Source organism: Osmerus mordax, chromosome 17 (genome assembly GCF_038355195.1).
Source record: "Osmerus mordax isolate fOsmMor3 chromosome 17, fOsmMor3.pri, whole genome shotgun sequence".
NCBI lineage: Eukaryota > Metazoa > Chordata > Actinopteri > Osmeriformes > Osmeridae > Osmerus > Osmerus mordax.
The window spans coordinates 5170505-5191816 of NC_090066.1; the positions used below are offsets into that span (position 1 = coordinate 5170505).

General features: G+C 44.1%; 2 protein-coding genes across 4 annotated transcripts; one reads left to right on the top strand and one right to left on the bottom strand.

Moving 5' to 3' along the window:
- Positions 1-4284: 4284 nt before the first annotated feature.
- Positions 4285-12742, bottom strand: nup37 (nucleoporin 37). 2 transcript variants are annotated; one of them, XM_067254617.1, is made up of 10 exons: positions 12606-12742; positions 11491-11704; positions 11272-11396; positions 9786-9858; positions 9181-9275; positions 5427-5517; positions 5106-5287; positions 4929-4979; positions 4669-4762; positions 4285-4515 (listed from the first exon to the last, which is right to left on the bottom strand). In XM_067254617.1, the coding sequence occupies exons 2-10, from the start codon at positions 11644-11646 to the stop codon at positions 4402-4404; spliced, it is 981 nt and encodes a 326-aa protein (XP_067110718.1). In that variant the 5' UTR covers positions 11647-11704; positions 12606-12742; the 3' UTR covers positions 4285-4401. The 2 variants fall into 2 exon arrangements, with proteins under 2 accessions (XP_067110718.1, XP_067110719.1); XM_067254618.1 differs by having other exon boundaries at positions 12533-12610.
- Positions 12743-13148: 406 nt separating this feature from the next.
- On the top strand, positions 13149-21273 carry parpbp (PARP1 binding protein). Of its 2 annotated transcripts, none has more exons than XM_067254277.1 (11): positions 13149-13183; positions 13427-13581; positions 13947-14180; positions 14506-14610; positions 15245-15415; positions 15508-15662; positions 16877-17054; positions 17177-17358; positions 17571-17652; positions 19874-20075; positions 20643-21273. In XM_067254277.1, exons 2-11 carry the CDS (start codon positions 13432-13434, stop codon positions 20945-20947), a joined length of 1764 nt encoding a protein of 587 aa, XP_067110378.1. In that variant the 5' UTR covers positions 13149-13183; positions 13427-13431; the 3' UTR covers positions 20948-21273. The 2 variants fall into 2 exon arrangements, with proteins under 2 accessions (XP_067110378.1, XP_067110379.1); XM_067254278.1 differs by having other exon boundaries at positions 20646-21273.
- The last annotated feature ends 39 nt before the right edge of the window (positions 21274-21312 follow it).

Genomic DNA, 21312 nt, shown 5'->3' on the forward strand with positions numbered 1-21312 from the left:
GTTCATGGGAGAGAGAAAGAGTACGAGTGGTGGGACCACAACAGAACTGTGTTCTGTATCTGCTTTGCCATCCAAACCAACCGTTTCCATTTCCAAACTTCTTGGAATCCATTTGTCTTCACGTGTTATTAGGCAGAGGGAAGAAGCTAATTTTGAACAATTTAAGTATCACATTTCCTTAGCTGGCTCATGTCAGAGCCAGCACTAAAGCCCAATGGATCTGAGCTGGACTGGGTCACTGCAACCTCACAGTAGAACATGGCAGTCAGTAGGGCTTTCCAGCTGACAGATATCCTCCTTCCTTTCTCACTTCCCCTCTCCTTGCATATTTCTACCAGGGACATTTCCTGTGTGATTCTGTCTATGGGGGTTTAAGGGTGTCAGATGTGTTTCCACATAAATGACGCTTTGCCTGTAAGTCTACTTCAAGAATCAGGGCACAAATCACCCCACTACAGCAGTCATAAAACACCATGATGTACACAGTGGCTGGTAAAGCCTCCACATCATGTGGGAGGCCTTCCTTTCCTGTGATTCGACTGTAAATCACGGCTCCTTCGCCCTCTCAGGGTAACCCAAGCCCTCTGCACTGCACTGAGAACATTGTGTGGTGGCCGCGGAAGGGGAGGAGGGATCCGCCGCTTGACTAGAGAGCAGCGGTGCACACACACATCCACTTCCTTCAACCTGAAAGTTGAACACTTCATCATTTCTAGTAGCTCATCTTACTTCCAGCACACTGAAATCCACAAATCCCCACAAATCACCCCTGAAACCACAACTGGGAACCAAATACGCTGAGCCCCAAACAAAAGTGGGTTACCATGGCAATAAGATAACCACAACGATTTCCAGCAAAATCCTTGTGCCTAACATGTTACCCGCAAATCCCAAACTCTGTATCATCCTGCCTCCAATCATGAGTGTTTCCTTTGTCAATGTAACGATAACTATCGTTACCTTGGCAGGCTCACATATTCCAAGATGAAAACTGGGTCAAAGGGTTTACCAAGACCTCAAAGACAGGAGAAGACTGAGACACTCGTGGGAAAGTTTCTATTCCCTTCCAGAAGTTATTTAGTTAGTATTTAGAAGACTATTTACTTGCACTACCTTTAGAGTTTTCTGTAGCTTTTAACAAGACTTCTGCACTTGTTAACAGGTAATTTGGCCCAATCTTCCTGAGCAAACTGCCCCAGCTGTCTCAGATTTGATTGGTGCCCTCTCCAGACTGCAAGTTTCAGCTCTTTCCGTAAATATTTGATAGGATTCAGATCAGGACTCATAGAAAGCCACTGGACAGAACAGTCCAATGACCTTCGAGAGAGCTTTCTGACAGTGTACAGTAGTCTGCCCTGAATGTCTTGAGATTTCATTGGGCCCTGCACAAATTCAAGGCATCCTAGACAAAGCTTAATCTTTTTGTCTGCGAACATAGAGCTGAAGTGACTTGCCAAAAAGCTCCAGTTTTGACTCATCTGTCCAAAGGGCATTCTCCCAGAAGGATTGTGGCTTGTCAATATGCATTTGAACAAATTCAAATGCATAGTCTGGCTTTATGTTTTTCTTTCAAAAATGGTCCTCCTGGGTCTTCTTCCATGGAGGCCACTGTCACTCACAAAGCAACGGATGGTGCGATCAGAAACTGATTACCTTCACCTTGGAGTTCAGCTTGTATCTCTTTGGCAGCCATCCTTGGTTCTTTTCCTACCATTCACACTATCCTTCTGTTCAATCTGGGGTAAATGTTCCTCTTTAGGCCACACCCAGGGAGTTTGGCTACAGTCCCATTCCATGGACCTTGATATTATTTAATAAAATTTTCAACTGTCAATCTGCAAATATCAATCTTTTTGGAGATAGTCTTGTATTATTTACCTGTACCATGCTTGTCTATTATTTTCTGTCTGATTTCCCCAGACAACTCTCTCTTTTGCTTTCTCTGGTTCATGTTCAGTGTGGTGCACACATTGATACTAAACACAGAGACTACTTTCCTTTATTTGAAAAGGTCTGAAATGACTGATTACAAGATATGAGACATGTGTGATACTAATTAAAGAAACTAACTGGTTTGATGAACCAATTATGTATTATCTTTTCAAAGGGGTACTAACAAATATGTCCAGGCCATTTTAGAAAAACTTAGTAGATTGAGAAATAATTCATCTCTTTTCACAGCTTCTTTTCTTTATTCTATGACATACCAAAAGCATGCAAGTATACATGATGCAATAGCTTATAATGTCATAATTGTTCAGGAGGAATGAAGCCTTATTTCAATGAACTGTAAGGGTACCAACACATTTCCGGAAGTCTGTATATGCATTGATGTTGTAATCATTCTCTAATGATATACTGACATTAAGCTTTTATCCAGACTGCTCTATCCAGACTTTAAACTTCATGACATCATTCAACAAACCAGCAGATTAAACAAAAGTCTTCAAAGGCGATTCATCCATCCCTTTGTTTTCCCCCCTCATTATTTGCATGTGTTCTCCTTGTCTTTAATCCCTGGCTTTAGAGGTGGGTTCAGAAAGTATTATCTTAGAGCACCACCATCTGAAGTAGTGGAGGAGATTAAAGACACAGAGGTGTAGAGTTTAAATCTGTCCGATCTCTCTTTGATCCATTTCTGGGTTTGTTATCACATCACAGCAAGAGACGAGATTGTACTATCAAGGCAAAGTTTACACTTCTCCCACATGGTCAAGAGCAGGTCTAGGAGCATATTTCGTTTTTTTCCATATGTACCATCTCACAATCATGTTCCAAGGAGTAGAGTAGCCAGACACTTAAACCAGGGGACACATGCACGCTGAAAATGTAGGATCCACCAGATGGTGCTCAAGTCATTTTTATTTGCTGGTGCACCACTGACTGGGAGATTCTTGACTCGTGTTTCAGAGAAAATCTCTTCTTACTTAGCAATTCTAATTCTCACTCAAAGTAGCCTAGTTTTATATCCTTTGGAAAAATGTCCAGTGTTTGCACAGAGATGTGGCAGCAGATCTCTCTGACATTGACATCGAGACTCTGATTTCTCCAAAGTGTTATAAACAGCTCTTCCAGCCCCACTTGTGCCCAGCCTTGCAAACGTAGTGGAGACCACATTGGACTTGTTTAAACAAAGAGAGTGGACCAGCAGAGCGGTAGCATGTTATTATTGTAGATGGTGGTTCGAGAACACTGTCCAAGAATCATACATGGCTGTCTAAGGGGTTTGAAGGAGTCTTCCCCCGTATACCTGCCCCACTCGTCCACGCAGACAGATCACTGCACAATACGACCCAGTGTTTGAGTCAAACACATACATTAAGAGCACAATAAACTGCTCTGTTCCTCCCCTGGACACGCACTCTGCTGTCACTTTAAATGATCCATGATTAAAGTAAATGCATGACCTCTGTAGTTTATTAGATGTCTAACCACCTTGTAATGCATTAAGTGTGATTCTAAAGTATACCCATCCAACGTGATACAATGACTCCTTGTTTTTACACAGTGAGCATGACAGGCCGCTGGCAAACTACATCTCCCATCTCAGCATCCCTGATTATCCACACGCTCTATGAGGGAGGGATGAGTGTCTTTTCTCTCTTCTTCTGCCACCACCTCCTCTCTTCAACCCCGCCAGTAACTAGCATCTGACCTGAGAAGACTTCAAACTCCTAGTTTCCTGAGATGTCCCAGAAAGAACATGCCTCTTGAGCCATCTCTCTCGTTTCCTGTTCTTGTCGGGTTTACCCCAGTCTTTGAAACCGAGCCAGGAGCCCGACAGAGCAGAGTGCCTGTCTAGGCCTTCCTCTACCACACCAGTCCCTCCTAGCACACTGTTATACACTGGTGCAATATGAGTATGTCACAAATGGGGATGCCTGTTTATACTGCCACCAATGTGAGTTTGAGAGAGTGTGTGTGTTAGAAGGGAAAAAGGGGGGGAGAGAGAGAGAGAGAGAGAGAGAGAGAGAGAGAGAGAGAGAGAGAGAGAGAGAGAGAGAGAGAGAGAGAGGAAAAAAGCAGAAGATAGAGAGTGAGAGAATGTGCACCTGTGGAGGAGTGATTATCATGTTGACCAGTAGAGTGGTGTGCTGGCACGGTAGACCTAACACATTCCTGTGAGCTGGAGCTTACTCAACTCTTCTGAGAAAAAACAGGCAGGTTTTCACAGAAGCCAGATCAACCCATGGGTTTGTCCAGGGGGTGACACAGAGGTGGTCAGTCACAAATACCAAAGGTCACCTTGTGTATTTGTCCAGTATCCCATTAGCACACATCACATTAAATACAAATAAGTTTATTGAAACGTTATGACACACTTTACCAAAATACAAAAATAGGACCTTGTGACACAGAAGCATAGTGTCTATAATCCATATCCCCAAGTGAAGTGCAAATTTACATTTCTGTCATCCACAAGAAGAGTTTCCGGTCTCCGCCGATAACACATAGTGGAAGTGTCCTGTGCCAGCTCAGCCCTGCCCCCACCATGGCTGATCCAATCATAACAGGCTGAAACAACAACACATACAACATAAGGCACAGCAATTCATTTGCATCCTCAAAGACGGAACTCTTATTTAACTTACAGGGACCAGTGGAAGGTTCTTCACAGGGTATCGTTAACCTTGACAGGGAGCCAGTACAAACACAAAGCAGACTGACCTGTGGGTGACCCAGATGATGCACCAGCAGCTGACTGCTGATTTTTCCTGGACATCCCGTAGTGGAGAAGAGGTTCTCATTGGCCCTCGACCACCTGTGTAAGTAAATGGAACCCATGATTAGCACCATTATTATTTCCATCCTCATTAGAAGTGAAGTCATTACCATATCCTCTGGTTAACAGTTGGACCATTGTAGGAAAGCCTATATACTAATGCATGGCGAACAATAAGGCTCCAATATAGGGTGAAAATTCTTACTTGAAGAGCCGCGCTCGGCCTACATGGGCAGGCCTTTTCTCTTGAGGGTAACTGAAGGAGAACAAATAATTAGAGTTGACCTTTTACCTAGCACATTACTGTCATTTCCCATGATGGAATTCGGTACAGTGGGCAGAGTAGACAAAAAGCTGAACCTGGGCTCTCTTGTCCACTCACCTGGAGCGGGTTATGTCCCAGATGAGCCAATCACTGCCCACCACAGCGCCAACCTTGATGGTATTGGTGAGACACCAGTCAGCAGACATGAGTGGAGACTGGCCGCAGTCCAGCGACAGAATAGCCTGCCGGGTAACCAGGTCATAAAAGCGAATTGTCCCCCGCTTTTCAGCTACCATCAGCTGCAAAGAAAGAAAGACGTTGAAACATTAGAATTGCCTAGCCTTTTCTCATATACCAGTAACGAGAGATCAATTCACTTTAATAATCCTGAAGGAAATTCAGGAGGCATTGCTGTAGATTCCAATGCTGTATGGGTACCTTGAAGACCTCCTCGGGGTGCCAGCACACACTGATGCCAGGGGAACGCAGTCTGAAGGAGGTCGTCTCATTGCCCTGCAGGTCCCACACCCTGTGAGATGCATCAAATATAACAACAATTGGGAGTCAGGTGGCTGAGCGGTTAGGGTATCGAGCTAGTAATCAGAAGGTTGCCGGTTCGATTCCCGGCCGTGCAAAATGACGTGTCCTTGGGCAAGGCACTTCACCCTACTTGCCTCGGGGGAATGTCCCTGTACTTACTGTAAGTCGCTCAGGATAAGAGCGTCTGCTAAATGACTAAATGTAAAATGTAAATAACAAGATACAGGTTAGGTCAAACCATGGACTTGTACATGCCGTCCAATCAATGCAGAAATCAGGGGTTCTAACTGAATTGTTTTGTAACAGTGCGGCTGCTGTCTTCAACAACCCCTGGTCCCCAATCACATGCAGGGAGCCTGGAATTCAAGAGCTGGGTTTGAATCCTCAGAAAAAAAAAACATTATTAAGACAAAAAAGTAAAAAATAATAGGCTGGTCAGACTGTAAGCACACAGGTCCTAAAATAGCTTCCACAGTCTAGCCACCCTCTGTGTGCAGAGATGACGCACAGTCGGAAGGCTTGGTGCTGACAGCACAGAGAACAAAGGATAACACAAATGTGCTAAAAATACCATGGAACAAAGTGTCGCTGGCTGGCTGTTCTCTCACAGCTTCTTGTCTCAAAGGTCTACTGTACCTTGGTTAACTTCCCTTTCTCCCATCACCTCCTTCTATTAGCACACAAGGTGTTTGCAGGGTATAATGATGAGAGATAAGTCATTTGAAAGCATGTAATTTCCTGTAGGTCGCCATTGGGCTAATCTTTACACGGTGGAGAAGATGTGCAGAAATACCAGTAAATTCCCTTCTTCCTAGAAAAGAGGGGATCTTGTCTTTAAGCTGGTCTCTGAGCTGTGAAGATGGACGGGCCGAGCACTGGGACTGATGACACAATGAACCTGCACACTGTGGCAATAAATCACATGGATGGAAGAGACAGAAGCTTCTGAAAGCTGGATCTAAACCCAACCCACATCTAAGGCACCACCCTGGCAAGTTCCCCCGAGCAAGGGGCGCCAGACTTGCAAAGGTTTCTGGGAATCTCAAATAAATTAATAAATTAATAACCGGGGAATGATGAAGGCGCTGACTGATGAGGTCATGCAGAAGACTTCATCTGAAGCCTCAAAGTCCTCCAAAGCCAGTCTAAATGTCGAGCGGTTATGGGAGAGATTAATGTCCTCGGGGGTACAAGTGGCAAAGACAGATCAGGATGATTAGCCCTTCTCAACGGAAGATTTCTGCAAACTCTTAACTTTTCTCAATTCTCCTCCAACTTTTCTCAGTTCAACTCCTGTTGAAAGGGGGACGGGGGGGCCCTCGCCCTTTCAACAGGAGTTGAACCCTAGAGCTCTTGGGGCCTTTTCCTCTTGCCCCGTTCAGAGTCCAACCCTCTTCCATGTACGTAGTGTGTGTGAGGTTAAAACCCTCAGACCACAGCAGACAAACAAGCCTCAACCCTCTCCTCTCAGATTATAACCAAACAGAGTTCAATCGCACGCTACGCCACCGCCAGCCAAACCGTGGTCAACCACGCTGCCCTTCAGATGATGGGGGAGGCCTGCCCAGTTAAACGGAACCCTTGCCGAAAGAGGTGAAAGGCATGAGATGCAAAAACAAGAGCAACCGCCTCTGACAAAGCACCGTGTAATTGCATAACACTACGACTGACACAGCATCAAAAAGTAACACTCGGCTTGCCTGCACAATAGAGTTGAAAGGGGAGTCGAGCATTTGAAGTTGCTGTACTTTAGATCCTAGCGAGAAAACCAGCTGGCCAGACTGTTTGGGTTTGTCAATGTTTTCCCAAAAGTGGAGGAAACGGGGAAATGTTGTGTACACTGTGATCTGATTTATCAGAGAGTGCGCAGGGTAAACAACCGTGGCGACCCTACGGGGAACCAGAGATAACAATAATCCTGCCTCGGATGTCTCGCAGGAGAGTTGAGTCAGAGGTACGCGCCCTTTCTCTACTTCACCACCTCAGCATCCATCTTAATCGGACCTGCTCAAGTGTCTCAAGCAATAACATTGTCTTTAAACATTAGATATTTGGATTGTTGAAATGACCTAGGCCATTAGTCACTTTTATTGGATCAACTCACCCCTCTAGGGCTGGGAGCCCCTTGCACTACATCAGAGGGATAGCGAAGCACTTGAAATGCGTGAGAACATGTGCTGAGAGGACGGAAGCGGAAGGAGTGATGATTAGGACAAGAGTTTAGTCCAATAGAGAGGTGAGCATGACCTAGTGCGATCATTATTATTTTCATTTAAAAAGGATTCAAACTGATGGGGAAAGGAGTTTGGATCCCATACAGTTGTAGACAGTGGATTTCATCCACTATCCCAGGTCATCTGTGAACTGTCCAACGCCCCGAAATATATATAGATAGCTGTCCAGAGTAGGGTAGCAAATGCAATCGAGATCAAGGTTGTGACATCTAGCAGGTGGTATAGTCCAGAGGTCGTGGCCTACAGCTACAAGTTGCTCCGACAGGAACAAAATGTCATGTTGTGGTAACAACATGCCAGACACTGAGGTGACGGCAGCTTGTAGTCACACAAGCCCAGTTTGGTTCTGAAGGTAATTACGTGTACACACAGGGAGAAGTCAGTTTCCCCCTTTCCTATTAGGGGCTCAGTTTGGGTGGGCTGACTGAAAAGCTCTGTCCTATTAACTTGATCTTTCACTCGTTACGCCTCTCTCTTCTTCCTGCGTCCTATATTTTCTCAAGATGACATGTCTTTAAATCTTTCTGCAGATGGAGTGCAGCCCTGTTTTCTCTGGCCGGCCAGTAGAGGGAGGGCTGAGCGGACCCAGCGGATGTTCTCTGCTTCAGAGGGGCCTTCCTCACCTCTCTCTGCTCATCCCCTCCCTCCTCCCACAGCCACGGGGGGAAAGGAGGGAGCGGATCAGTGGCTGTGACCCAGACAGTGCCGTTACCATGACACTCTGAAACCTCAAAAACAACTGCCCGTTCCTGCTGAGTCGTGGCTGGAGGAACCTTTTCTGTGGTAGAATTATCATCTGAAACCATGGGTACATAACCCTTAGGACACAGATTCAATAATACATACAGAATCTAGATCTAGAATTTCTATTTTCTTTATTTATAGTAGCTATCGTACACATCTAACTATTAGCCAGATGTTACAGTTTAATTGAAAGCGGATTAAACTTACATATTATATTATAGGCCATTACTGAGAACTCAGACTCCAGTAACACATAACAGATAAGTACAAGTGTGTGTGTATGTGTGGGAAGGAGAACAATCCCTGTGGTTAGACCTGGCTACTAACACACTTTTCCTTTTCCACTACTGATTGAAAAGACACATTTGGGGACCTTGTTAAGAACCCCCCCCACCCCACCCACCTTTCCCCCTTTCCCCAGGAAGGGAAAGACTCAGCAACTAATTGGATTTCCATATTTAACTAATTAGTTAGAAAAGCTGGGAGGCAGTTGTGTGCTTACGCACAGCAACACTGGGGCATGTTGAACTAAGCGTTGGGTTTCGCTGTGGAATCCCAGTCAGGACTTTCTGCACCATTAACAGAGAACAGAACACAGAATGAGGAAGAGAAGACAGACAAACGAACAGTCTCTACTGTAGTCAGGCCTAGAAGCCAGAGAGGGTCATCCTGACCTGCAAGTGTGGTCGTCACTGACGGAAGCTATTTGTTGTCCCTCCGTGGGCTCGTACACCAAGTGATTGATGAAGCTGGTGTGACCGCCAAAAACCTGAACGACACAGATGTCCACAAAAATAAGCAAACAAGTGCAAATAGGAAACTTTCCTTTTTCCCCCTCATTGTATGAGAGCTTTTATTGGCCAACTGTTGGCTCACTAGGTACTCATTATTCCATTACTGATTTATAACCTTTAATTACTACTAATTTGATTTCCATAACTATTAAACTTACTACACGCAATGTTTGCTTCTGTTTTCAGGTAGCTAGGAACATAATTGCAGACATGACAGTTAAGTTAAAAGGGAGGCTACAGTTCTCAATTGTTAAAAGGGAGAAGTTTTACATCTAAGGAAACAAACATTCCATAACTCCAGATCCAACATACCAGCAAAGACATAAACACCTGCCTGTACTGAAATACACTTGACAGCATTCTAATATGAACAATGGAATGGAATATGATCAACAGAATAATAATATTCCAGTAAGATAATTATCCCTTGAAACACAAGTGACCTAAAGACAGGAGTTGTTGATGGAGTGCAGATGGTCCAGTACCTTGACTTCATGTTTGTTCTGTAGGTCAGAAGACAACACCCTCAGTTTGAAGTCAGCCGCTGCGGTGCAAAATCTGGAGAGGGAAAGAAAGTGAGATGAAGAATAAAAATAAACACGGAGAGAGAACATCCTAACAGAGCCTAAACGTCTTCCTGAGAAACCACCTTCCTCCCACCCACATCTATGCGTGTGACTGCTGCCGGCCCTGACACCTTTGGATAAGTGTGAGTAAGTATGCGTGTGGTAAGGACTTGGACATTCATCCAGGAAAACATCGCCAGGGAGATTGTAATTGCACTGTAAGATAAACATAGAGAAAAACAAGAAGGCTCACGCCATTTGACCATTTCTCTCTTCAAATCCTAAGCAAAGCCAGGGAGCCTACTTTCCCTCTAATCAGCTGGAGTGTATACCAGTAATTATTCACACAATTACACAAGACTTTAAAAAAAGCACACACATCACAAGTTGCAGAAACATATGGACTCGGGTCATGACACATCGAATGTATACTCAGAATGATAGCAGTAGATTAGTATAAACTAGATCCTACTCCAGTATTTGCTAATAATGTTTAATTCTGCAATTAAGTTTCCTTACAATGCATTTAAAATGGCCACCTAGACAAATCCGCCAAAGCAAACCTCACATATTGAATTGTTTAACTTTTGTAATATGATGAAAGAGCAGGCACTTCTAAAGACGATGCCTATCATCAGAATATCATCACAGCCCTTTTTACCGTCTTAGCTGGAGAGGTTTGACAGTACTGGTAGACCAGACTCACAGCTCATCTTGGTTCCCAATAGTGTGTTGCTGACTGGACATCCCTTGCTGGCCTGGTAGAACCTGGTAGAGCCCCAGCACAAGCCCTCTTCTCCCACCCACCCTCGCCTGCCCTGGCCCCCTCTCCAGGCCACTGCCTCAGGCACGCCCGTGAGAACACTGTACTTTTCCTGGAAGGCACCGATACGTGCAAAATGGGGGTGGAAGGGGGAGGGTGGAGGGGTCTGGAACATGAGCGGGGAAGCCATCAGTGCAATAACATGTATGGACGTCACAAGGCTGCACTCAGGGCCCTGCAGGCCTAACCACGGAAGGGCCAGGAAGTATCACTGCCTTTCTCTTTCAATTACAGCAATCTGAAACACCTCCAGAGGGATTGTGGCATTCCCATCCAAGATTCCAATTAGAGAAGAAGCATTGCTTTCTAGCAGGTTATTGTAGCCCCTTCCAAAACCTACAGCGTGACTCTGTGAGACCATGATGACTAGGCTAATCTCGTTTGTAAGCTTTGACTGCTCTGTGGTCACTATGTTTAAGCCTTTAAGTCCATTTTGTTAAGACCAATCTGGATAAATACATGAATAAAAATGAATAAATGAATGCAGCTGAAGCTGAAAGTCATATATATATATTTGTATTGATATATATGATTTTCATAGCTTTATTGTGACAGCGCTTAGAGTGTCACACAGGAGCCTACCTTATGAGCTGGGGCAACTTGTCCAGATGAGATTCAGGACTCCAAGCAAGAGCATCCACACGCAACGTGTGGCTGAAAATCTGCAGTGTCGTAAACTCAACTCCCTCTACCTCAAGATCTTCCTCCTGCATATAAAACAAACAGCACAGCTGAATAAAAAGTCAAAAGTAAACAGACTGAACTAAAACATTCCACAAAATGGACCTAGATCTCACTAACCTGGAACCGGACACTGCCTACAACCACAAGCTGGTTTCCTCCATAGGCCAGAAGGGACCCTGCTGTGCCGTTGTCAAATGGGCTGAATTCCACCACATCCACATAACCCTCACACGGCACAGTGTAGCTGGCACTGCGACGGCTGTCGTCCTGCATTGTGTCTACTTGGAATAAACCTTTGTCAAATCAGTTGATCAAGTTGACTTCACCACACCTGAAATGGGATGACAGCAGCATTATAGTAAAGTTTAAATTTGTTTCAACATCTATTATGAGACAAGTGTTTTTGTTGGCTATACACAATCTAATGGGTTACAACTGTTTCCAATGGGGTGTATTAACTTGGTACTGTAGAGTTAACATAAGTGATTACAAGACCAGCGGCCGCCTCAACATGCAGCATTTCCACTAGAGACTGAACAGACAGTCATGTAGTCAGTGTTTCCAAGGAGTGGTGTGTGTGTTCAACACGTCTCTCCCACACATACGGACCCTGGGTTCATGTAAATTCAAGTTTTTTAAATGTGTGAAAGGGCATAGGTGACAGCTGTCACCAGCACACCGTGACGTTATTCTTGCTGTTTAAGTGACATCATGTTTTAGTCAAAATGGGTTAACTGAAGGCTAGCATGAACTGGGATGCAGAACAGACCATATGGCCCGTTATCTGTTGTAATGTTGAGTAGTTAGCTTATGCGAGGCGCTCGCTGACTTGCTAGCTTGTTAGTGCTAACGTTATAAGTTAAAGCTGTGGCTAGTTAGTAGTTGTGCAGCATGTACAGTTTACCACGTGTAACTAGCATCATGTAATAGAGTGATTAAACATGTGTATGAGATTTCATTGCCTTCACAGTGCTCTACAGTTTTGCTAAAGCTTTGCTTGGTTAGCTCAGTTAACTTTGGTTGGCTAGATAACTAGAATAGGTAGAACTATAACGTTCTAGCTAACATTAGCTCGGTTTCCTGGTAAATGTACTAATATAATAATGGATATTTGGTCACCAAGTAAAACACATCGTCCAAGTTCAGTTTGTCGACTGACCTGAGCTTCTGGATACATCGTTTCGACAAAAGGTTTTACACTATAAAGCTATTCATGTTGCATTGACTCATACCTCCGCGCGCCTTTCATTCATTCTTTAAACGTGCTGCACTTCTTGTCTATGTCCTTGGTTTAGTGTCGTCCAGATAATGGAAACCCAAAGCCGCCCGGTTAATCTGAAATCGAGTGAAGTTGAGTCAAAAATATTCGTGAGCGATAATACAATGCACCGGGAGGCAGCCCGGGCGTCTTAAACTAGTTTTTCATTAGTTCCGGGTCGGAAGCAGAATGTACCAATTTGCAGCACAATCTAAAGGGTGGTTGCCCCATGGATGTGTATTAAGCCAATGACGAATAAACGTTAGGAACAACTAACTGTTAATCATTTTAAATTGTTGTACATAATTGTGAATATTACGTTTTCTTAGCCTTACAAATGTGTAGTATGAACAAAATGTAATCTATAGTTACACGATGAAACCCATTCAGTGATGATCCTTGATCAGTCATTACCGAGACGAGACATCATTGGTCGGATTCATTCGTTGAAGGAGATTTAAATTTTCAAAATGTCAGCTACGTTAGTGCGTTTAGTTTACTTTTAATTATTGTTTTGGATGCATCTTAATCCGAGCTAGACTTCAGAGCAAGGTGAGTGGTTGTTTGTGCCTGGAAAAGGTAAATTGTATTTGCTACTTTGTTGCAACGGAATATAAAGTAAAGCTCTAGTTGGTTGGCAGTACAGTATGCATTTGAACTGTCCGTGTAAAACAGTTACTTAATTGTATCTATCTAATCTTGGTTGCTGGTAACATAAATCGCATCCCTCAAGTCAAATTGCTCTCGAGTAATGGACAAAAAATAGCCTACAGCAAATTATGTTGTGTGTAACAGGTACAATGGCGATTTTGGAGGAGAGTCTGAAGACAATGGTGAGAATCTTTAGAAGAGAATGTCACCGAGTTCTGGACTCGGAGAGGACAACTATTTTGGGAGCAAATGAAATATTGATGGTTTTACAACTTGTCATAGCAGACGTCAATAAACAGGTAAATATTACCAATAAATGCACCACAAAATACTGATGAGGATGTATGTAGTAACAGCAGGGCTGCCATTTTTTCACTGGCATTAGATATTCCATTGACGTGCATGAGCACAATACATTTCAAGAGTGTGGTAGTGTTAAACACAAACACACACACAGTCACTCAATCACTTGAACCCTATTCTACTAGGTCATATTCTCCCTCATTAAGGCCTCAAACACACTTGACATCAGCATCACCATAAGATTCCCAATGAAAGTAGAGTAGCTTTTTCCCCATGGTAACATAGGACTCAAGGACACTGATTTCTTCCATAACATGTGGTCGTGCCTGATGACATTTCTTTTTCTCGCTCTCTTTGACAGGAGTGTGGAGAGTTTAGTGTGGTGCTGAGTGAAGTTCTGATGATCTGGAAATACTTACTGTGTGACAAGCTTCACCTACCCCACAACGACTCCCCACGCCCAGAGAACTATGACCTCATTCGGAGAGCGTACGAATCCTTTCTGAAACGGACAAACACTGTGGACCTGATTGATATCCAGTCTATGTACAAACAGCTGAACGTCGACTCAGACCCAGGGGAGACTTTGAGCTCAGTGAGTAGTACATCTGATTGATACCAGGATGAGTATGATTTAGATGGGTTCACTAGGACCCCGTTTTACATTTAGTCATTTTAGCAGACACTCTTAATACAATTTTTTATAGTTTTAAATACAGCTTCAACCTTCTATTCTCTCTAAACTGGACCTGTGCCTTTACACAGCTGTGTTACCAGCTACCTATTTGCTTGTCATTTTGCCAAAGAATGGTTGCTATTAAAAAGTTAAACAGGCCACAAATTTCTGCCTTCATAGACGCCAGCAAAGCCAAAAAGCTAAGTCGGCCAAGCCTAACTTCCATGTTTTGTTTGCTGCCAAGATCCAGCTGTTCCAGTTTCTGACAGGTAATGCAGAGACTGGTGATCTGAGGGATTCCACAGTCCCTTTAACTCCATCAAGCAAGTCAAGGCCATGCAGCACACAGGTAATAGCTGCTCATAATATATAATTCCCCCCTCTGCATCAGTGATGGGGGTTGTGTCCATAGAATGAAATGTAATATTGGCTCATGTCATTATACCAAATTCCAAACAGGAACTTTGTGTGTGCTGTCTAATTTTCCCCTTTGGCAAGGATTCATTCATCTCTTCTTTCCCAGTTTTCTCAGCACTCGTTTACCCTCTGAAATCTGTCTTGCTCTTATTAAGAGGAACTTTAAATCATATCACTCAGATTTATGTGAGAAATGTGAATTCAATTACCAGGCAGATGTTTTAAAACGCAACACAATGTGGGCTTGGACAAGAGCTTTTGCAGCCCAGTCTCCTCTCCAGATGCTTTGACAACTGATGATTTGTGTTAGAAACTAGTTGCTACTATGCTAGGAGCTAGAGTGATGAGGTTTATGAATTTTGGGTTTTATAAACCTACCTGTCGTTCAAAAGCCTTTGCAAGCCGAGTTGCATTTACCAATTCTTTTTCAAAGAATATAACTTTTTATGGGTCTAGTAAAACTGTCTCTCCGTCGTGCCATGAATTTGAGAGTGCTTGGCTGATTAATAGGATCATTTGGTTGGAGTGGTGTCAACTGACTTGCATTTTTGTTTTCAATCTCCAAGGTTAAAAAGGTAATGAGGATGGTGTTCTGCTCATACTTAAATCTGCTAGTCAACACCAAGAATGACATAGCTTTAGCACACATTCTTGATACACCTAATCGTTCGCTTGGACGCGCAGCATTTACCAACCTCAAGCATGCAGCACGGGACAAGGACACATCACTCTTCCTGGTACAGTAAAAACTCTATTTGTTTACATTCCGCTAAGGTGACTTCTATTGATCTGTCAGAAAATGATGTTCCATCTCTGTTCTGCATTTCAGGCCGTGACCTCTTTCGTAAGGGCCATCCAGCTGGGGGGGAGAGGCTATGCCCCAGCTGAGTCTGATCCACTGAGGAAACACTTGAAAGGACTGTCCGACTTTGTCCATTTCATGGACAACTTGGACGAGATACTGGGAGATAACCCTGACCCCAGGTGAAAGACACGATCTGGAATCTGTACCCATCTTTGACCACATCTCACTAAGACGTAACACCACTGGACACAGTCCTGGTGGTAGTGTTTGAGAATAGATGTGAAGCCCATCTGTTTGGGAATTCTGTTGATTGTAAAAAGCACATGGAGAACAGACTGTTCTGCACTTCGGCCTTGTCAATAGATCCCACCTGCCCCATCATGGTGTCTAGATCTTGTTGTTTTCTTGAAATAACTCCTAATGACCTCTGACGCAAGGTCTTACGATAGCGTATAAATTGCAAAAACATGTTTATCTTAACATAAAAGACAAATTTGCCAACAGTCAAAATATCTTTTTGGACTTTATCGGTCTGATCAGTTAGGGGAATTATCATCAAACTAAGCTTCCCTTGATCCGCCCCTCCCCCATCTGTCATTATACAGTGCAACGTGTTCTTGGCAATGCAACAAAAGCTTTCTTTTTTTAAATCATTATAAGTACTGAATGTTGAGGTAATGCTGTGTGTAACCAAAGGATTTCCTTCACAGCAGAAACTGCTGTGAAGGAGTTACCTGTGATGCTTCATGATCTCTGACTGTAGCTCCATAGTGGTATTAACATGGCTGTAGAATGACATATTGTTTCATGTTAGCCCCTCAGTTGTGTTGATGACTGCAAGCTTTGCAAAGGGTTTCCTACCAACACGGCTGCATGGTGCTTCTATGATGAGATTGTGAATGTTCGGAGCCAGAATTGCTCTTTCAACAGCCCGCACCCATAGCCTTCCCCCTTCCCCCTCAGTGGAGTACTGTATTTCCACACACAAACACCTTCCATAGAGGGTTCAGGGCCTCTTGTTCAGCTAACATCTGTTTTCCCAGATGATTCTGTTACTGAGCCTCACTCTCTTAAACAAGCGCTTGATCAGGGGATTTAAGACCATTCCTTCCCACCTTACTACAATGTTTACACCCATTTTTTAAGACCCAAAGTGTGACTGCTCTATGCCAATGTTTCAAGTTGCTCGTTTGATCGTTGATAGTTTTTTTTGCTCATTTTCCTATATTAAGTAAATGCTATGCTTTTGAATTATTAATGGGAATGTGCTCTCAACTAAGTCAGTGCAAAATATGCATTATTGCTATTAATGCAGTGTTTTTATCAGTAACTAGGTCTAGACACTGAATCTGTTTGTATTTAGAGATTAACTTTTTTTCATTATTCTCCACAGTATTGCGGGAATAAGACTAGTGACCAGTATTCGAGCAGCTCTTGTGAAGGGCCGCAGCAGGGATGATATGGTGTATTCTGCAGCAGAGGAGACTGCCAGGGACCTGCAGGAGAGGATCCAGCAGATCCATCAGACCCGGAAAAAGACGGCTAGTGGAACAGGGATAAGTCCAGCCAGGGTAACTCATACTGCAGTCTGGTCCTGAAGCTCATTCATTTTGGTGGCCTCTACAATCCCTTTACATGTGTGTATATATTTGAAATATGAACAATCTAAAGTATGTATTTTGTTGAATGTTAGCCCAAAGCATATGCGATCAACCACGCCACCGCGTTAGGTGGGCGGGAGACAGTGAAGGTCCTGATGGCACTGCTTGATGAGGAGGCCCTGGTCCCGCCGTGCAGGAACAAGGCAGACCTGCTGTCTGAGGACCTGGCTGTCCTCACTGAGGCAGAGGAGACCTGCATGCTCACACTGTTCAGGTAGCCTCATGCTCATTGTCTTTACCCACAAGACACTCCAGGCAAGTGGGGTTGATCCTTTGCCAAGACAAGTAGAAGGAGGGTTAGTGCAAGCGTGATGGAGGTTGTCTTTTCACAATTACAAATTGAATTTGCTCATTCAGGCTTGTGCACCTGTCTGACCCTGACTCATGAACTCTGCTCTCTCCTTCTGATCGCTTCTGTGTCCTCAGATCTCCTGCAGCTCCTTCGGTGTCTTCTCCAAAGCCGCTGGCCAACCGTGTCCAGGATCGTCAAGAATCCTTTAAACCCAAGGTACCCCCCCCATCACCTCTGAGTACAGAGACCAGGGGACCCAAACCCCAAACATCAGTTAGCTCAAATTATATCAGATGTACAAACACTGAATAATGTCTTTACGCCCTGTAATTTCTCCCCGGTGTTATATTATTTATTTGCTTAGCTGACGCCCTCATCTTAACTTGCTTCCACAATTCACGTTTGCACAGCTGTATTATTACTCCTTATGTTGGTTTAGTGTGTTGCTCGAATCTGAGGTGTAAAACTACTCATCCGCAGGGGATTCAAACCGTCAACCTCCTGATCCTCATGGTCAGCAGGACTCCACCCTATTGACATGTGGGCAAGATCTGCATTGTAGATTCAATTTTTTTTGCCTTATCTAGTTGAGTCATATCCGTAGGTATGTAGATGTTATTTTAGCATCTGTAACTGTAAAATAATCAAATATTAGACTTTTCTTTGCAGCCAAGGAGGCTGTGCAGTATATACTTACACTTGGTATAAACTGGTTTCTGTTTTTCACTAGACTAGAGAACAATGATTTCAAGAGGGACCGGGTACATGTGTATGTTTAATACACCCTACCACAGTAGTTGGCAATTAAAGTATCCAGACATCAAACTGCTGAATCATTCAAAGATTATCTCCAATGACAATTTTAGATTTAAAGGGTTGGGCTGTTCTTTCAACATGGAAATAAACTGCTTGAACCCCTTTAAGCATGTATGCTAAACGCATTTTGTGAAATGGCTTCTTTATTTGATTGCGCTAGCAGATGTCACTTTAGCTCCCCACAATCCTCCGGTCTTCCTGTTTGAGTGCAATGTAATGGTCCCTGGGTAGCTCACTGTTTCCTGAACTCGGCCGGCGGAAGCTTTCTGCATCAAATTCACTTTGAGGATGCCATATCAGTGGCGTAACTGGACTGGCAGGGGGAACTTGAAAGGTTATTGTTTCCTGTTGTCTGCTGAATAACTTTATCCTGCTCTCTTCAACAGTTTCATCATGTGCTGACGTCAACTGGCACACTCGAGAGATACTGCAGACAGATCTAGTTTCTGCTTTGTGTCTCCCCACATGCTTTTCACTTTTTTATATATATATATCTCAATCCAAGCGAGATCGTGAAAACATCATGCACATTTTTTTTTTTTTTGTCTTGTGTTTTGAATTTAATGCCAAGAGAAAGTCTTCATGATTGGGAAACTTTGTGTATTTGCATGATGGTTGAAATTGTTGCAAGATGCATGGTTGTGGCCTGTCAACATTTGTGTTGCATGTGCACTTTAAAAATGGGTAAAACGGTAGCTGCATTTCGAGTGTGCCTATGCTCCACAGCTAGATCATAAAGCCATGTGCATGGCGTTCCTACAATCTTAAACGCTACTTTAATCAATATGGCTGGAACACCATGTACGTGCCTTCTGATAATCTACAAGATTATGATGATGATAACCATTTGGAGGCCTGCCTGTAGTGCAGTCTATTCTTGTTTGGAGTTTGTGGGGGTCGTTCGGTCTACTGGGGTTATGTAAGGACAGGACGCCCCCCCCCAACCACTCCTTCCAGGGAATGGAGGACTCTGCACGCAGTGCCACGTCAGGCCCCCACCTGCTCTAATTGGATTAGGTGTTCTATCCACTCTGGCCCTGTTTTGCCATGTCTCAGCCTCTCTCTCGTTGTTTCTGAGAGGTGTGTTATATTAGAATGCAATGGGGGCAAGCCAAGCCCTCTTTTTAGCTCCCATTATTGAAGCTCCTGGTCTGAGGGTTACTGTTGTTTTAGGTGCTCTTTTGAGAAGTTCTTTGAACATCCCCCCACCTCTCAGGTCTTTGATCCCCCCCCCCCCCCCCCCCCTTTTTTTTTCCTGCTTTACACACCCACCCAGCTTTTCAAACTGTATTTCTTCCCTCACATTCGTCTTCCCTACTGCGGCCCACTAGCCCGGAGGGCGAAGTCCTTGGATCCTGATAATCCAGAGCAGGCGTAGATCAAACGGTGGATGAAAGGAGGGGATCACTGAGTGTCCCTGGGATTGAGGCCCCTGGAGATCATTGACTTTATCTAGGATGTTCTTAGAGCTGCACCCGCTTCTTTAATAGGCTACCAAAGTCAAGTTTTGGCCATCTATGGAATGTTCGTTGTCTAATTGTGATTGCAATATAGTTCTGTGTCACCCCCCCCCCTGACACTTTTCCAAGTTAAAAACTATTCCGTCTTTTTTTTTTTCAAGGTCGCTAAACTGGTCATTAGGTCCCAGTTTGCCTGTACCTATCTGGATGAGGAGCTGCCCCTGAACCGCGTGCTGGAGTTCCCCAGCACCAGCCAGGTCCCCACCTGTGTGCACCCTGCCCCCAAACGGACCATCACCACAGTACCAGATGAGGGAGACTGGGAGCCAAAAACCACCTCTGCTGTGGAGGACCCGGGCACAGGTACAAGTTCTAGCTGTGTTACATCCATCTCCATTTCCCCACCTCTAACTGCTTGCACTAGGCTGCGTGCTGAGAACAGGGTCCAGATTTCATCACAGAAAAGTGCAGCATACACACTCTTAGAACCCCCTCTCTTCTGGGATAGGCTTCTATTCCCTCTGACGCCACACAGTGGGACCAATGCCTAGCCCCACCCTCACAGCCTGGCCTCGAACCCTGCCCAGTCCCAGTCTGGGGACTGGTACTTACGATCAACCTTTAAATGATTCCCCGTTCTATAAAACCTGGCCACCCCCACATCTGTAGTAAAAGGAAAACTAAAGAACACCCCTCCTTCTCCTCCCCCATCACTCTTTTCCTTTCTGTGGGAAATCCGGCTGTGCTCCTTCAGGTTACATGACAAATGTACAGTTTCAGCTCTGAAGAATAAACACACCAGCTGTTAAACGGCAGGCTAATGTCTACAATTTTGTGATATGCAACCCCCCCCCTTCACTTCTGTTATATACTTGTTTTTGTTTTTTTTACATATTGTTAAGGTATTTTTCCTTTTTTGTTTGTTTCCAGCAGAGGTGAACACAGAGTCTGTGAGGAAGGAGCGAGGACGTCCACTTGGGCAAAGGTGTGGAAATGCCCCTGAGAGGCTGGTTGTCCAGAGCAGGAAGAAGCCCACCAGCCAGACAGCAGTCAAAGCTTGTAAGAGGAAGCAGGTGGATGGAAATGAAGATGACAGCTCGGAGAACCAGCCCCCTCAGAAGAAGCCATCCATAACAGTCTCAAAGAAGATGCCTGTGAAAAATGCCCCCAAAGCCCCTGGTAAAAAGAAGCTGATTTCAGGGCAGGGCAAGCTTACCAGCTTCTTCAGAGTGTGAACATTTTGGTTTAGTTGTGGAGGTGGGAGGCATGGACAATGCATCTTCTCTCCAGTTATACGGGGAAAAGTGTAAAATGTGTGTTTTTGAATGTGCATAATGCATTGATGCAAAATAACCATGAGGCAATTTGGAAAATCTGAGCCCTGTCAACCCACCAGTTTGGTTTGGTACTAAATCAGTTGACACAGTTTAACTTTGACCTGGTAGTTTTGCCAAAGGCTTCTCTTTTTTTATCTTTTGTATCTCTGCCATCATGGATCTATTATTATTATTATTCTCGTTGCCTGTGGAACTGTAATTCTATTCCGGTAATGAAACACACACTGTACATATTGTTCAATTTTAATAAAGTTGTATCATTT

Excerpts from the sequence above, each read along its gene's own strand:
- parpbp (XM_067254277.1), top strand. The coding sequence starts at position 13,432 with ATGGCGATTTTGGAGGAGAGTCTGAAGACAATGGTGAGAATCTTTAGA. Across the intron at positions 17,055-17,176 it reads CAGGGATAAGTCCAGCCAGG|CCCAAAGCATATGCGATCAA; the intron begins GTAACTCATACT and ends GTTGAATGTTAG. Across the intron at positions 17,359-17,570 it reads TGCATGCTCACACTGTTCAG|ATCTCCTGCAGCTCCTTCGG; the intron begins GTAGCCTCATGC and ends CTGTGTCCTCAG.
- nup37 (XM_067254617.1), bottom strand. The coding sequence starts at position 11,646 with ATGCAGGACGACAGCCGTCGCAGTGCCAGCTACACTGTGCCGTGTGAG. Across the intron at positions 11,397-11,490 it reads TAGGCAGTGTCCGGTTCCAG|GAGGAAGATCTTGAGGTAGA; the intron begins GTTAGTGAGATC and ends TTTTATATGCAG. Across the intron at positions 4,516-4,668 it reads ATCATCTGGGTCACCCACAG|CCTGTTATGATTGGATCAGC; the intron begins GTCAGTCTGCTT and ends TTGTTGTTTCAG.